The sequence below is a fragment of the Corvus cornix genome, chromosome 3 (assembly GCF_000738735.6).
Source record: "Corvus cornix cornix isolate S_Up_H32 chromosome 3, ASM73873v5, whole genome shotgun sequence".
NCBI lineage: Eukaryota > Metazoa > Chordata > Aves > Passeriformes > Corvidae > Corvus > Corvus cornix.
This window is the reverse complement of record NC_047056.1, coordinates 74,962,829-74,979,772: the sequence shown is the minus strand read 5'-3', so window position 1 is coordinate 74,979,772 and position 16,944 is coordinate 74,962,829. Positions and strand designations below refer to the sequence as shown.

Sequence of the window (16,944 nt, the reverse complement as noted above, 5' to 3'; positions counted from 1 at the left end):
ATAATTATCTTTTTTCTTTATCTGACAATTTAGCATCAAGCACAAGCACTTTAAAGCAAGTGGAACCGCTAACAAGGAGGGAACTGTACACTGTCATAGTTCAGCTATGTCAAGGTTGTTCATTTACCAGTGATAAAAACACTACAACTCCAAAAATACATTTGTTAGCTGGACTTTGTTCCATGCACTATATTTTCCTGAAAGCATCCTGACACTTTCCTTGTTCATTATTCTTTCCTTGACACACTTACTTGAGCATCAGTGGATTTTTTAAGGAGTTCTTCCACAAATTTCCAATTGGACTCCTTCTGTTTCTGAAAAATAATTATCAACATGAAATAGCATTTGTATCCCTTACAGGTTTCTGAAAAATAATTATCAACATGAAACAGCATTTGTATCTATTACAGGAAGCACTGTGTAGTAACATGAAAGTAAGCAGGCAAAATATTTCCAGAAATATTTAATGTCACGACAGCATACTGTAGTCATAATCAAAAAGAGCTTTTCTGTTATATGAAAGTAATCAATATCTGTCCCAAAAATTAGCCCTCAGAAAGCTAATAAAATGCCAAAACCAAAAAGTATGCAACCACTTTAAGTGACTCATTTGCAATCCCAGCCTTCACTTTTAATGGAGAAGCAAAACATTCAGGCATTTTTTATTAGTCCAAGCAGTATGTCTCACAGTTTCTTGCTCTAATGTTCTGTAAAAAGGAAGCTATAAGGGGTAAGAGGGGGAAAAAATGTACAATCTCACATTTTCTTGCTTTTTTGCTTTTCCATTTATTTATGCAAAGTGGAAAAGAAAGGGGTAGAAGGCTTTGCAACTAAGGCCATTTTCTCAAGAAAAAAGAAAAGGCAACCAGGCCAACACATTTACATTTCTAGGAGATCCAACAATCATCTCAGCTATGTATATAGCTTCTGTAGATAAGTAGATGTGTGAACATAGTACTTCCATCATTGTCCTGCCTTACTTGTTTCCTCCACTACCAGAACTGTTAAGCCTTGTACATTATTCTGCAGATAGCTGTCCTTTAAACATCAGTTTAGAACTTACAATAAAGAGCATTTTATGCTTTGGTAATTGAAATGTAACTACTTTCCAGCAGCGACACCATTGTGCTCCATCCTCCTCCGCTACTGATTAAACTAGTCAATGGTGCGACTTGGTGACAGTTTCACACAGAACTCCAGAAAGTACCAAGATAATTTAAAAAACAAATTCTTTTAAAAAATGCACTAATACTCATCCAACAGTATTTGACTACTTGGTGACTTTACATTTTTGCACCACAAGAAAAAGAGAATACTGAAAGACAACTAGTTATCAAGTCACAGTCCATAGACTGTTTATGGAACAAATATAAATGAAAGGACAGATCTACAGAAAGTTACACTAAAGTTGTAATTGCATGATTCAGGAACTTGACTCATATCAGTTAAGAAATACACACTGCTTCTTCCTCATCCTGACAGCTCCTCTTTCTGCCCTCACAACTGTAGCATGCCACTGCTCAGTAGTTCTGGTACTTCTGTTTGTGGGACTCAGAGCAAGAACAGTGAATCAACACAGAGCTTTAGGAGAAGAAGAAAGAATGAAAAAAGGAATAGGGCCTGACTTAGGTCACAGAAGAGGGACACTAATAATTGTGCCAGAACAGCAGATGGCACATCATGCCTGGGGTGGTGAACAGGATTTAAGCTGTTACTGATGCCTAAGGCTCTGTAGCATGAAACCAGAGCTAGCACCCTGTCAGGAGAGGACATTGCATCAATAGATAGCAAAAGAGTAAAGGCAGCACTTCAATAACAGGTAAATCCAGGAAGTACACAACCAGCATTTCCAGACAGATCTGGCCAGTATTTACATCAAATTTTTGACTGCTGTATTTTAGAGCCTGGTGTTATGTGAATACCTACACACAGGCAACATCCTACTGCAGATTTCAAGTAAAGCTAAGGAACTGCTAAAACGCCAGTTTTAGCAGCCATGAGTAGATATTAGTTACGCTAAATATCTATGAGAGCACTGAATGTTTGGATCAATCTGCTTAGCACATGTTTTTAGCAGTACCATAGACCAAGGGCACATGTTTTATACAGCAGGTGTTTATTGCCAAAGTTCCAGCTTGTCTGCAGATCACCTTACAAGATCTTGGCGTAATCTAGGGCAAACTCCTGACACCAACTGGGATTGATTACAGGAGTGCACGCAGGTTCAGCCCAAACTCAGGAAGGATGAGCACCAGCCACCTGCTGCACTCTTTTTAGTTACAATTGTATCTATATTTTAAAAGACTTGTCTCATTCAAATCCCAATAGATTTAGATCCAAACAGTATTCCCTACTGCACCGGCAATACAGCACAGCACCTGTTTACCATTGTTTACAGTCTATCCCTGTCAAAGAATATGTAGAATCTACATCTTCAACTCCAAACCTCGTGGCTTAAAACATCCTCCCTCCACCCCCAGAGAATCCTAAAAATCAACAGAACCCAGAGACCTTACAGTGCATAAAAGTGCTGCTAAAACCAAAGCTTGAGCTGAATTTGCAGAAAGAAACTTTTGCAAGGACTAACCTGGAAAAGCAATATTAGGCTTCTTAGCTGGAAGTCCATGTTTGCATATCTTTCCACATAGTCATTTCAGATTATTCTATTCAAAGGCAAGAATTCTTAGCCCCAAGTAACTCTGACTATATTACCTTAGCCCATAGGATATTAAAATTGACCCCTGCAACGTTCAGAAGTAGCAAATTTCTCAACAGGTCCCATTTGAGTTTTAAATATACAAATCCTGCTTTTCAGAAGAGTGAAGTGGGACCTGAACAGGGGAATATGGAAAGAGACATGTACCGAACAGTCTCTAAGAAATCTGTCCAAAATTTTCTAGTTTAAAAATGTCGTTTCATGTATGTGAAATATATATTCAATATATATGAACCACTGCATATTTGAAATTGCATTATATGAGCTAAAAGGGAAAAAATAAAAAGAAGCAAGTCTGAAACCTATTTAGAATTTTAAAAGCTTTCAAAACAACCTTACGGCCATGGAGACCACATTAAAAAATTAAAAATCTTCCACAGATGACATAGGCTTAGAGGCAATTTTTGCTAGAGCATATGAATAACCATCATTATGACACATCACCCTCCCACCTCTGATCACAGTTAATTAAAAGAAAGCATGTGTCACAAAGCCATTGCATCAGATGTTTAATCAACAAAACAGGACTACACTGAGACCTCATGTAATTCTACTGACTTCACAAATTCATATCACAGACTATTTTACCTTATAATGTTCAAAAAATATTTGACATTGCAATTCAAGGAGGGGGACAGGACCTAAAGGGATGGTTACTATTAACTGTCTATGACAGATTATATTACTGTGGGTGAAAAGGCCCTAATGTTACTGATAAGATTTCTTTTGTACAAGAACAGGGATCCCTGGACAAACTCAAAGTAACACTCAGAAATGCAAAGCACAGCTAACAGTTTGAACATAAAGACTACTGGAAACATCAAGAGGAGCATGCACAGGACAGTCTCATGATTTACAAATCAAGACTTGGAAATTCTCTTCTCCCAGGTAGGCTCTAAGGAAAAATTATTATTTAATCTTGGGCAAGTCACTTCCTGTCACTGTGTCTCAGATTCCTACTTTAAAAGAACAACAACAGGAATCCTTTTTTCCATTCTACATCTTTTTTTGGCTTATGTAAATAATATCATGCCTGGGGCAAAAAAAAAATAATCTCTCATGAGGCTAAATACATAGTATCTATCAGTGTGAGTTACAGGAAAAAAGCCACAATGATCAAAATAATCAGTATCACTGTATTTGGATTATGGCATTAAATATAAGAAACCAAGTACAAATGTGTGATTTCTGTATTTAACTTAGGAATAACCTTTCCTCGCTTTCTAAGAAAGAGTGAGTGTAGTTATTCTATCTTCCAAGGTCCCTCTATAATACGCTTTGGACTCTGTCCCTCTCCCCACCCACGTAGTAGCGGGGCAAAACCAAGGGAAACTTGAGACAACCTGCAGTGTAGCAATCAGACCTGGTCTGCAACTTTACACTGTATAAATGTGCAAGAAGTTGCTTCATTTTGCCACATGATAACAAGCTGCCAGCCATGGCATCCTAAAGGATTTGTCAACTAGCAAAGAGAAGCAGCATAAGCATCCCACATGGGCCAAGTCCTCTAGTGAACAGACACGCTCATGAGTTTTTCAACTAAGTATTCAAGCACACCTTTGCTACATTTTAAATTTTTTTTACAAATTTGCAGATCAGAAAACCCACCTAATTCTTAATTTTATTGGAAAATCTAATTTTACTTAGGATTGTAAGTATTCACAGAATTTCAACATTTTTATTTCATTCTCTGTTTATATACTAATGCTTTTAAAAATCTAAAGACAAGGAGAAGGATTTTAAGTTATCAAAACAAATTGCTCAACCAATGTGATCATTCTTCTCTTTTTATAGATTTACAGTTCACAAACATGTTTCCAGGTTTTAACCTTTCCTCCTAAAGCAGGAATGGAAATCACAGGACAGATTTTAACAGAAAGAGGGTACAGCCTTTCCAGTTTTAATATGCACGTTAAATTACAAATAAGACAATTCACAATAAAGGGCAATTAAGCCCAGTTTGTGGAAGACACCATACAGAGCTTATGCTTGGCAAATTAGGGAATATGAGCAATGCAGCTGAAAGGTTAAAAAAGCCACCAGACAAAAAAACCCCAAAACCAAACAAACAAGACCACCACCAACATCCTCCCCTGCCAAAAAAAAAAAAATCAAAACCAAAACAAACAGAAAAAAAGAGTAACGATAACAGGATAAAAGAACAGAAGGAAAAACAACAGAAGATGGCATGACCAGATTCTCCCTAGTTCAAAAAGCACTACTGGAGAGTGAAAACCTACTACAAAACAAACTACACCAAAAACACCCCAAAAACCCCAATTTCTGCGCCTTCATCTATCTCACTCGCTTCTAATAGGCTTCCTCTATAGACAATTAAGAAAAATTGTCAGCTGTCATTCATCTCAAAATGGATGAATTGCCTCAGCAAGTGCAAGTTTCCTAAACTGAAACTTTAAGTCATTAGACAGTGTCTTTTGGTAGCACACCAACATAAAAATTAAGCTGTATACACAAATATATATGCATGTTACGATGCTATTGCTGTGATGCAAAGGCAATGCAAGACAGACAGACAGACTGAAATTTATCCAGAGCAGAGCTACCACTTTAAAAAAATAAGTGGCATTAATAATTACACAGTCAATGTTTGAGGTTTATAGCTCATACAGCACAAACGAATGTGTTCAATTCCTAAAACAACAAACCCAGTGAAGCATTTATGCTGCAGGCAGACAGTCTTAAAACATATGCTACATCATTAAGTATATGTGCTACTAACTAGTTGGGATATTTCAAGTTTCCTTCATGCAGCTCTCTACTGAATATCTTGTGTATAACATGAATGTGTCTGGGGCTCCTAGAACATTTACCAACTTGTACAAACTTAAAACCAACTTCTTTTAAAGAGTATGAAAATTCCTGCATTAGAAAACAAACTGTTTTCTGTCAACAAAAATAACCAAAGAGATCAAAATCAATTATAATAACTCTTAAGTATTTAGAAAAAAGCATACCCACCTTTTCATCTAGATTTCCATTACGGTCGAACTGGTAGAGTGGTGCCAGATGACTCATAATCCACCAGCTAAAACTCAGTGGGTCTTTACATTGAACTGCTTCAAACCCAGACACACTTTCAGAAGTACTTGACCGTTCAAAGATATTCTTTAGGGTTGTGTTCATCAAGCTCCAGAAACCCTGTAGAAAACACAAAAGTTAATTTGAACTGTGTTCAATAACAAAACCTATGGTAACAATTTCCTCTACAACACTGTCCTATTGATTAATTTGCTTTTACAGAGAACAAGCAAGATGAGCCATTTAAAGAAAATAACAAAAAGCAGTGGTCAGTGTTACCACAGAAAACTCAGGGCTACCATCGAAAGTCCCCTCTCAAATGTCAGTAGAAAGCAATGTGAAAGGACAAGCTTGGGTCACCAGGAAGAATGCACTGCAATACTTCACAGGCAAAATTACAAGCAGATGGATTGATGACATGCAGACAGGATAGTGCTCCAACACTCACAAGAGAAAGGTTAGAGTTCTTTAATGAAGACTTGTCATAGCATATTTTTGAAAAATTTCTAGTTCCAGACTAACCTAACCAAAAGGAATATAGTAGATGGTAGAGAATCAATCTGAAAGACAGCAAACAGAAGTTCTGTTTTGTCACAGTCTGTTCCAACACTGAGAAACTGATTAATTCTCTTTGACTCAGACCCTTGTCTATAACACAATATTACTATTTCTTACAGGCTTTGTCTATCTTTCTTAGTTTTAACGAAGCTCTCTGGGACTTCTTTGCACGTGTATTTCACCCACCTTACCTGGGTCCTGATGCTAACTTAGCTGCAAAGTGCTACTGCCAGTGCAAATGCTTAACAGCAACACAGTTTCACTTGTGCTGTCCACCTTTATATGTGTTGTCATTAACAAGTAAACAGCCATCAGTGCAAACCCTATACTGTAAAGTACTTAATTCTGTACTAAGTGAACCGTACTCATGGCACAGATGGCCACTTGGTTCTTATAAAGATTACTTCAGAAAACTTTCAAAGGATTTTTCCACTTCTTAATATTCATTCAGAGAAACATCAATTCAATTCCAACCATCAAAGAAAGAAAAATTAAAATGCTAGAAAATATCAGCAAAGGAAAAGAACAAAACAGAAAACATCATTATGCAATGTATAAAATCACATGGCCTCCTAACCCATACTTGAAATACTGCATGCAATCCTGGCACTCTGTTATTCAAAATAGGATATGGTAATATGGAAAGAGATTCAGAGAAGGGTGACAAAGATGACCACAGGAAAACAATGGCACCTGAAAAAAAGAATTACTGTAAGAAGTAAGACTCTTCAGCCTGCAAAAGGCAGAAGGTAGGATATATCAGATAAAAAAAGAACAAACTGAAGAGGCATATAAGGTTGTACTGGTATAACGAAGAAGAACAGGTAGTGATTTGCTGATTTCCAACAGAAGTATAAGGAGGCATCTAGAGAAGTCAGTAACTACAAGATTCAAAACCATACACAGGCTGTTCTTGTATAGATGGGTAACAAAGACAGAAACATGGGCTAGTTGGATCATTGTTCTGACTGTACCCACATTTCTAATGCCTGGAGATGAGTCATTGCATGACATATCACAAAAACTGCAAATAATTTAAAAAAAAAATAAGTAAACATGGCTTTCTGTGTTTTTTTCTTCCATAAAAAGAATGGAACTTTCACAGTCTATTCCTTTGCTTTGCTTTCTTTAGCACTAGGAGCACTCCTTATCAATGACCTAGGTCATAATCCAACAGTACATTGCAAACCTAGAACCAGGACTTCATGCACATTCAAGACAGTGGCCCAAGGCATCAGTTAGCATGCAGTTCTCCTGGAGCAAATATGAGGTTCAGTTCTACCATCAGATCTGCACGTTCATGGCCATATGGGAACATTTGGTGGCCTTACTGCACATGTAACAGTATTCTTCCTTTACCTCTGTATGAGACCCTTTATTTCTGTGGTCCAGCAGCTGAATAAGTAGAATCCATAGTTCTTTAATGCAGGTACATGGATAATGGCTACTAGTAAGAGCCTCAGAAGGTCGCACCTGAAAGAGAATATAGAGTAAAACTATTCACAGAAGTGTTATTTTTAAAATTGTGGTTTATATATCAATATTTCCTCTAGTCCTGGCTGTTTGGTTTGAGGGTTTTTTTTTTTTTTCAGGTAAATAATATAGTTACAATTACACATTCAAAGGTGAATTATTTCACCAACATCCAAAATATCTCTCTCATACAACATAGACTCTTTCCCAATTCTATATAAGTTACAGGTTGCGTTATTTCCTAGTTTCTTCTGATACACTCTCAAACATCATTTAATTGAATAAAAACAGCATTCCATGTTCTAAATGAAAAGAAATTACAATAAATACTGATTCATTGTCTGACAGTAGGGAAAAGAAAATGATTGATTAGATTTTCTTTATGTTCCTGAGAAGAAAAAGATTTCAAATTATTTAATAGCTATTATTGTTATTTTTAACTGAAAAATCCTTAATGAGTAGGCATAACGCTAGTAGAATATGTTGTTGTTGGCATGAGGATGTTAATGTTCCCACAACATTTCACAAAATCTGCTTTTCGGTAAATTTACTGCAAGGCATTCTTTTAATATGCAGAAAACAGCATATTTCAAGTCATGTACGTTATTTGATTACTATTCCATATTTAACAAAATTCACTCAGACTGATGCATTTCAAATGCAAAACAGTCTTCTTGTGATTCATCTTTCAATTTTACATTCCCTGAATTGTGAAACAAAACAGCAAAAGGAACTGCTAAATACATAAAAAAAAAATCTCTGTATGCTTTTATGTTTTTATGATCTACCAGAACTGTATTTGAAATAATCATACTATAGACAAAACTTTACTTATTCTATCCTAAGACACATGAACCCACTGAACTGTATTCAGAGGTGGCAAAAATTGTGAAAAGCTTTGTTTAAATAACATAATTCAGCACCTTTTACCTTCAGCAAGGACACAATGGCAGAAATGTAGAAAGAAAAGAGTGAAGACAAAGCAGCTTATACTCATTTTATCCCTAAACAATGAGTAGTCCAAGTTTGAATAATCAACCTACACCTCTCTAAAGCAAACAGAGGGGAATAGGTACCTAGAGAATAATTAATCTCACTCATTGCAGAACTGTTGTTATCCTTCCATGACAATAGAAAGTACCTCAGGTGACTAGTTTAGCCAACTAACTCCTAGACATCTACATCTGATGAGATGGATCCTGAGTTTTTATATCCTTCTGTTTTTTCTGATCCATTCATGCACTATTCTCAAATCATCCTGGCACTTAAAATAATTTCTAAATTTGGAAACCTAATAGTGTAAATTAAAAGTTATATCAAAATATGCAATGCCCATGAGAGCAGTGGCTGTGTGAGACATTACAGAAGTGGGAGTGAATGACTAAAAACCCACATTTTCACAATTAGAACAAGTACCTCACCAATAGTTTCAAATCTGTATAATATTCTATTAGGATGCAAACTTCTTATTTATCATCCATATGATATGTTACATAATAATATGTTTACAACTACAGTTTCATACAGCTCCAAATCAGGTTTAAATACTGAACATTTAATTATAAATATGAACTTTCATGTATATATAAATGTGACACAGTTTGTTTTTTCTCTCTCAAGAATCCTGTTTATCCTACGAAATTGTCATGGTAGACCTATTTTAAATAATTCTTTATTCATTTTCCACATATACTCACAGTACTTCACATGGCCTTCTCTCTCCCCACACTTTTAGCTAAAGATCTGTTACAGGAATCTCTCAACAACCTGAACTAATTTCATGTAAATGTTATCTTGAGAATAAACAGTATGACCACTAAAGTCTCTTAGAAAATTCATTATTTAACTACTAACTTCCCAAAACTGAAGTGCCTCAAAAATAATTCTGGTTATGACACACCACAAAAGAGCAAAAGAGACCCATTGGAAATGAGCAGTCTACTTGTTACTGTAGCAGTGGAGGTTTTTATAGAATTTTTAGGCATAGAAACTATCTTACAAATGAGTTTCATACTTTCTAGGTGGACTACCAGTTGTTGCAGCAAGGTTTCTTCAACAAGGTTTCTTCATCTACTGTTTGCATCTGTTACCGTGCTATTCTACAAGATTGCAGGATCTCTTCTGCAGGAAATGTGCAGTATCCATTTAGGATAGACTCTGGGTAGTAGTAGCAAAGCAAGACACGATACAGATATTGGTTAGACTAAGGATAGCCACGATATGTTGTTTTCAGAGATATTCTGGACTTCCTCTTGCAACATCCTCAGTTCAGCATCTTGGTAAGAATGTTTAAAACCCCAAACTGTGATGCCATTGGGACAATAAAGCTCTGGTGCCACAGGTGTGGCTGCTGAAGACAGAAGATATCCACAGATATGTATTTCTCTGGCAAATATGTCTCAGAGCACACTGGGCTCAGTACACAATCCAAGTCAAGCATCTTAATATCAGAGCTGCCCAAGAAACCAATCTGAAAATATCAGTCTGGAAGACTAGAGTTTATGTCTTTCTTTCCAGGGATATCCATAAATTTTAAGAGCTGCACTCATGAATGTTTTCAGCCAAAAGCCCGAGGACATGTTTTAGTGATGAGCTGATGGTGTCACCTACTAGGGGTATTAGTTGCATTTTCAACAATTTTGAGGGATGCTATTTCCGTCATTAGCAATGATTAGCATGCTATAGGAGTCACCAGCTCAAGTGCAAGCTTCACTTCAGAAATTAATGTCAAATAGAACTAATTTGAGCTGTGGCCCACACCTAGAGAGGGCTTAAGAAAAAGCAGTGGCAGAACAATCTTCTCTCTTTGTAATGTGGCTCTGTAAAAGTACGTCAAATCTGTCATTTTATCATCTGTCATTTCCAAGCCTACCATCAAGCAAAATGTTCAACAGATACTATTTGAATTTTCTTTTACAAAACATTATTCTCCTCTATTTGCCTTTTGTCAGGGGAGAAATTACTTTTTGGGCATTGAGCCAATGATATGAGATAAGGGGTGGAATGTCTTGGGGTGACTTTGTGATGTGTATCCCCTATCGCTGCCCATGCCCAGGAATTAATTTTGTGCCTTTCTGTGCTTTTAAACTGAGGCTGAGAGGGAGGAGGAAAACCTGAGCAAAACTTCTTCAAAGCAGTTTGCAGCTTGTTCAAGGTCACACAGAGATAGAGACTTCTTTTTTTCCAGCTGCGGCAGCAGAGCGAGAGTGGGGAAAGGACCCTGTTTGCTTTTGGCCAGTTTTTCAGCTCCTTTTTTTCTCCGGAGAGAGACAGAGAGTTGAACTTTTGTTTTCCTGGGACGTTGGGTTTTTTTCTTTTTTTTCTCTGCTGGACTGTTTCAACATCAGAATACATCAGGAGGAATTTCCACTGAGGCCTTGGCCCTGGAGGTGGGCCCACTGCCCCGTCCCAGCTCCAAGGAGGGGGAGAGAGAGATCTATGGAAGGACTCAGAATTTTCCCAGGTTTCTCTCAGCAGAGCGAGAGGTTTTATCATTTAGCATTATTATTCTTTTCCTGTGTGTTTGTTAAATAAATAGTTTTTATCTCTTTCACTTTCCTTCGAGGAAAATTTATTTTTTCCCGAACCTGGTGGGGGAAGGCTGGTTGCAGCCTGCCTTCTCTCAGAGGATATATTTGGCCAAACCGGAACAAATTTGCAGTATTATCTGATAATTTAATAGATCAATACTGATTTTAAAAGGTAACAGTTCTCTACAGGAAGGTGTTTTAACAGAACAGTTATCAAATGCTAGTACAGCCATTCCTCCCACCCTCAAAAGTAATATGAAGAAGAGGGAGTCTATTTTTTACGTTTTTGTACTAGGAAAATATAAATTATACAGTGGTCACTGCTACTTCTTCTCAGAGTTCAGCTCTGCATTATGGATCACACATGTCCATCTCAAGCAGGTTTCACAATGACACGAAGATTACACAGCTCTTTTACTGGCTGCTATAGGGAGTTATTACGACTTTCTAGCTTTGGAGTGCTCAAAACAAGTGAGAAAAATACTGCAGCTATGGAAGGAAAGAAAAAGAAAAAGAGAAGAGATGGACAAGTTTTCCCATGACAAATGCAGAAGTGCTGTAACAAAAAGATGAGGTGGTGGAAATAGGCACACTGCAACAATAAACTGTAATATGACATTCTCTAAGTGTCCAGTTAGCTTACTGCCAGGATTAGTGTTATTCTCTTTTTGTTCCTGTTGAGAGAGTTTGAAAAGACTTTTTTTTTTTTGCATCTATCTAAACCTTTTAGACTGTGCCATGTTTGGCATTAAACCTGGAATACTGAACTTAGGAAATGTGGCACTCACTTCTGCTCTGTACACAGTGCATTTCAATATTACTCTCTCATTCAACTGCCAGATGGTCATGAATAAATATAACACAATTTGAGCTCCTAACAAATAACACTCTTTAAAACATGGAGATACAAAGCCATACGTAACATTTAGAACTAAGCAGTAAGTCATCTATCACTGGTGCAATACCCAATTCATATGGTTCCCAGTACAAGCATCTAAGTACCCATGTTCTATACAAAGAAAAAGAGTTACCTTTGTATACTTGTTGATAGCCAAGCTTATTAAATCAGATATGAGATTTCCACAGTGTTTTTCAAATAAACTGATACTGGTTAAATTCTCTCCGGTTAGATTTATGAAATGGTTAGCATATACAACTTGTCCTAAAACGCAGAAGAAAAGTAGAACTGTTTAGTTTCAGGTTTGGCTGTAGGAATATAAGACAGACAGGATTTCTTTTCTAATACATATATATTTTAGAATGGGCTTGTTGACCTGTATGTAATTTTAATTTATAAATTCATGCGAGAAAGCTCATCCTAAATTCAAGATAATCCCTTCATCATTGCACGGAAATCTGGTATTATTCAGGTTGACAGTAAAAAAGCTTGGCACTTTACAGCCTTTTATTGGCACAGATTTTGCAGAGGAATAAAGATTTATTTATCTGCAAGTTCCTCTTTGTCACATGCCAGTGCGCATGTTCTGGAATCATGACATGTTTTGCAGATATGCAAGCTGATGACAAACAATTCTGGAGAGGTCTAACACTTTCCTTTGGATGTGTTGATGTAAAAAGCTGGCATGATCATGTTCCAACTTGAGCATTTGTAGGCATTAACAGATGAAATGGTAAAGTTAAGAGGCTGCAAGATCTTATACCACAAGCTTTTCAACAGTACAACCCCCTTGACACCAGTGGAGCAGATGATACGTAGAATGAGCTTGTATTTTATTCCTGGAAATGTAAGGTGAAGCCCTGAGCCCACTATCCTGCCACTGGTCTCGGCAGTGTGAAGTTTCCACTCAGAACACTTTACAGAATAAGATAAAAACCTAAGAAATTCTAAAAGGCACATAAGAATACAAGATAATATATGCAGAGATATTACTGTCTCGACTAGTAAATTTTATTCTTAAAAATCATGAGCTTTGTCTTACAAAGCTAGATTACTGCATTATTACTCAGAACATTATCTAAAAATAAATACTGAATTCTGGAGAATACATTTCCTTCAACAGTTTCACTACCCTTTCTCCAAAATGCTCTAAAAAAGGAAAACAGGCTATCCCACAATGGATCATAAAAGAAACTTAGAATTATAGAACAGAAAGCCAACCCACACACTATCCAGTAACACAGACATGCAGAAACAGAGAAAACGTGTTAATGTGAGCAAGGCTGTGTTGTGACAGCGCTGGGAGCAGGCAAAAGCTAATCCAAGTGTTCAGATTCAACACCAGTCACTGGCCTAAACATGTACTGCATTCTTTCTATACCTCAACATCACTTCAACTGTTGCAATTCCTGTTGGAATTTATATTGACAATTTATAATTGGGAGGCATGAGGGAAGGTATGGTTGCAGTGACACACTGATTATAGAAGAAAACACACTTTTGTGATTTATTCTGGTAGAATAGACACGGAAAATAGATATAAGCCTCACAAAGCAAATGAAGTTCTCTTCTGTATTTTAACAGTTCTTCAGCAAACTGAACTACTCTGAAATTTAGTTTTACAATTGCATTCTATGACCTTTTTAATCTAACTTCAATGAACAGCTTACTCTTATCAACTTACTTTTCGCCCCTTTAAAGCCTTATAAAAATTTTTTTAAAAGATATTGCCTTGCCCTTTTCTTGCTGTACTTTTATAAACTTCCCTGACTGAGGCTTCTTCTTTTGCTCAATATTTTCTTAGTGTTGCACATGGTTAACAATACAGATTCTCTCCTCCGAGAATCCTTGTTCTGGTCCATCCCTGGACACTTCCTACACTGTTTTCATCAAATTCACTGTTATGCATTCTGGATATCTGTAAATGCATTTTTATTTGTGATGTCAAGAAGTGCATTGTTATTAAATATTTAGTATGTTGCACCAGTTGAGTATGAACTTTGTGATCTTTGTTCTGACAGAACAAATTCCTAATACAATTTTATTTGATTTGAGCCACACGATGATTCACAAAGAACCTACCTTTACCATATTTGAGTTTACCCCATTCAATACAGCTATGCTTAAAAACCACCATAATTAGTTTTGATTCTGGACAAATCAAGATGGGAAAACTAGGTAAGTCATATGTAAAGAATTAAGTTCAAGAAAAAAGCCTGCATACTTACTCATCAGTTTTTCACCTAGTACATGAAGAACTTCTAATACTAGCCAGTTAATATCCAAATGGAGATGTAGTAAGTGCCACGATGGAGGAAAGACCTGTAATTAGAAATACATTTACTTATATTTAACATTTCTTTAGTGAATTCTGAATACTGTACTAAGACAGGGTGGTCAGGCTTTGGAACAAGCTGCCCAGGTAAGTGGTGGAATCACTATCCCTGGAAGTGTTCAAAAACATATGGGTGTGGCATTTGGGGACACGGTTTAGGGGAGAACATGCAGGTGCTGGAGTAATGGGTGGACTTGACATTCTAAGATGGCCTGCAAAGAACATTATGGATATCTATGATCAAATGCAATGTAACATACAAACATGCCATTCCGTTCAAGAAAAAAAAAAGAAACAAACAAAAAAATTTTATTACAATTCTGTCTGTAAGAGGCTATTTATCGAGTTTTGATTCAAGCTTCACAAATTACAACACCCTTAGTTAACCTTTTCTTTACAGAAAAGTATTAGGTAGCACACAAACTGCTAAAGTGAGCTCTTGAAATAACTTTAAGGAAGAGAATACTAAAATTTTGGAGTTTACTTGAAATACTGTTTCTTTCATCAGCTCAACAGTGGCCCTACTGACAAGCTAAACAAAGAAAGATTCAAAATGCTGCTTCTCAGTTGATCATTCCTCTCTAGATACTAGTTTATACAACATAAGACAGAAATTCCTTTCTTGTCTTTATAAAAGATTTGAAAGCATTAGCTATGATATGTGTATGCACAAATCCTAACAGTGTATACTTCACTAGTGTTTAATGCTGCCGTGCCTCCTTCCACATCTGCACTTTTCTTTGTATACAAGATCTTTACCCATTCTGAGTCAGATTTCAGAATGTATTTTTTAAAAAATGCCCCTCCTACTGGGAAGCTCAGAAATTTTAAACATTACTACAGACAAACACCAAGTAATTTTTTTAAACAAACTATGCTAATTCAAGCCTACTTATCTACCTGTAACTGGTATTATCATTTGTATAGTATAGGAAGAATTCTAAAGCTATAGAATGAAAATAAATAGATAAATAAAAACAACAACAGCAAATCCAGATCTCATTAGTTATGTATGCCAAGTAAAGGATGGCACTCAATAAAGAAAAAAAAAAAACCAACCCAAACCAGAAAGATTAACTTATATTAAGCCAAAATTTATGAATTTATCAAGAATACATAATGCCACATAAAAAATTAAAATTCTAAAGAGACATCAACCTTTGCCTGATTTTGAATAGTAAATGCTGCCAGAACATTACTAGGAAGTTCACAAAGGTGACCAGTGTGCACAGTCAAAGCATGAAGCTCTTCCACCAACACCGATGGTAACTGAGCTTCTAGTTCTTCATAAGGATGGAGCATTCCATCATTTTCCACCTTAGGGGGTTCCAGATACCTGAATGTAGACAAAAATACACAGAATCAGAAAACCAGTAAGAATCACCTACACAAAGCTTGATACTCAAGTTAGTAAAATGTGTGTAAATCTCACCTGAAGATGAAAACTTTCACATAGTGCAAAAACTTAAGACATTGATGCCTGATGCTCTCTGCTTCAGAGTGCAAGCGCGCAGCTTGACCTGAAGTAAAAGAGATCAATAGCTTAAAGCAGATGTGACCACACCATGGCTCGTTTAACATTTGCATTCTCCACAGTAATTAAACCAGACCACTGGAAAGACACTCTCTGAGGACAAGCTGGGAGGTAACTGATGGTAAACACCCACTTCTAAATGTCATCTTGCCAGAGGGATTCTTTATCTTACCATCCTCAGGCACATTTCCAGATACAGATAGAAAAAAAGGCCCTCAGGAAAGGTGAGGGCAGTACTGAGTGCTAGAAGAAATCATTCAGCCCTACTGCCCTGCTTCCTGACTGCTTTCAAGACACCTTCAGTAAAGACATTGGTAAAACAGTTTATCAGCCCCGTTTTCTCTTGATGGACTTATTTGTAAATACACTTTGTAACTTTTCCTTGGAAGCATCACATTGTTGCACAGAACCTTCAGATGTATAATGCTAAGAGCCACCCATTCACAAATCCTGCCTTTCACTTGCAGCTCTGTGTCCTTTCAGGCAGTTATTCTGACTACATGTCTCCTTTCCTTTGTTCTCTGAAGCTGTTCTTATGGTGTTACCATCCTCACCTAGCACCTGCAAGCTCAAACACCCCTATAAGAGCAGAGATTCACTGGAAGTTATTGCCACTGTGTGAAAATCACTCCTTATTTTTTCCTACACCTTGCCTTGTAGCTTTCAGCTTATATTAGAGAAAGATGAAACTTGGTGCATAACAAACCAAATATGTCATTTAAATACCAAATAACTATTGCCCAATAATATATATACACACAAAGGCTTACCAAGCAGTCTGACTGCACACATGCTGATCATTGAGAGCATCTTAAATACAAGCATCAAACAAGGACCTTTAGCAGGGCCAAATGAAACTGT

General features: G+C 36.7%; 1 protein-coding gene across 2 annotated transcripts in view; it reads right to left on the bottom strand.

Moving 5' to 3' along the window:
• The window catches only part of MMS22L (MMS22 like, DNA repair protein), a 90,980-nt gene that overhangs the window by 64,904 nt on the left and 9,132 nt on the right, over positions 1-16,944 (bottom strand). For both annotated transcript variants that reach the window (XM_039569025.1, XM_010403754.4), the window contains exons 5-11: positions 15,982-16,069; positions 15,708-15,885; positions 14,443-14,536; positions 12,348-12,478; positions 7,673-7,786; positions 5,696-5,875; positions 252-314 (exon numbers count right to left, since the gene is read on the bottom strand). In XM_039569025.1, coding sequence (XP_039424959.1) covers positions 252-314; positions 5,696-5,875; positions 7,673-7,786; positions 12,348-12,478; positions 14,443-14,536; positions 15,708-15,885; positions 15,982-16,069 — 848 coding nt within the window. The remainder of the gene's footprint in view (positions 1-251; positions 315-5,695; positions 5,876-7,672; positions 7,787-12,347; positions 12,479-14,442; positions 14,537-15,707; positions 15,886-15,981; positions 16,070-16,944) is intronic.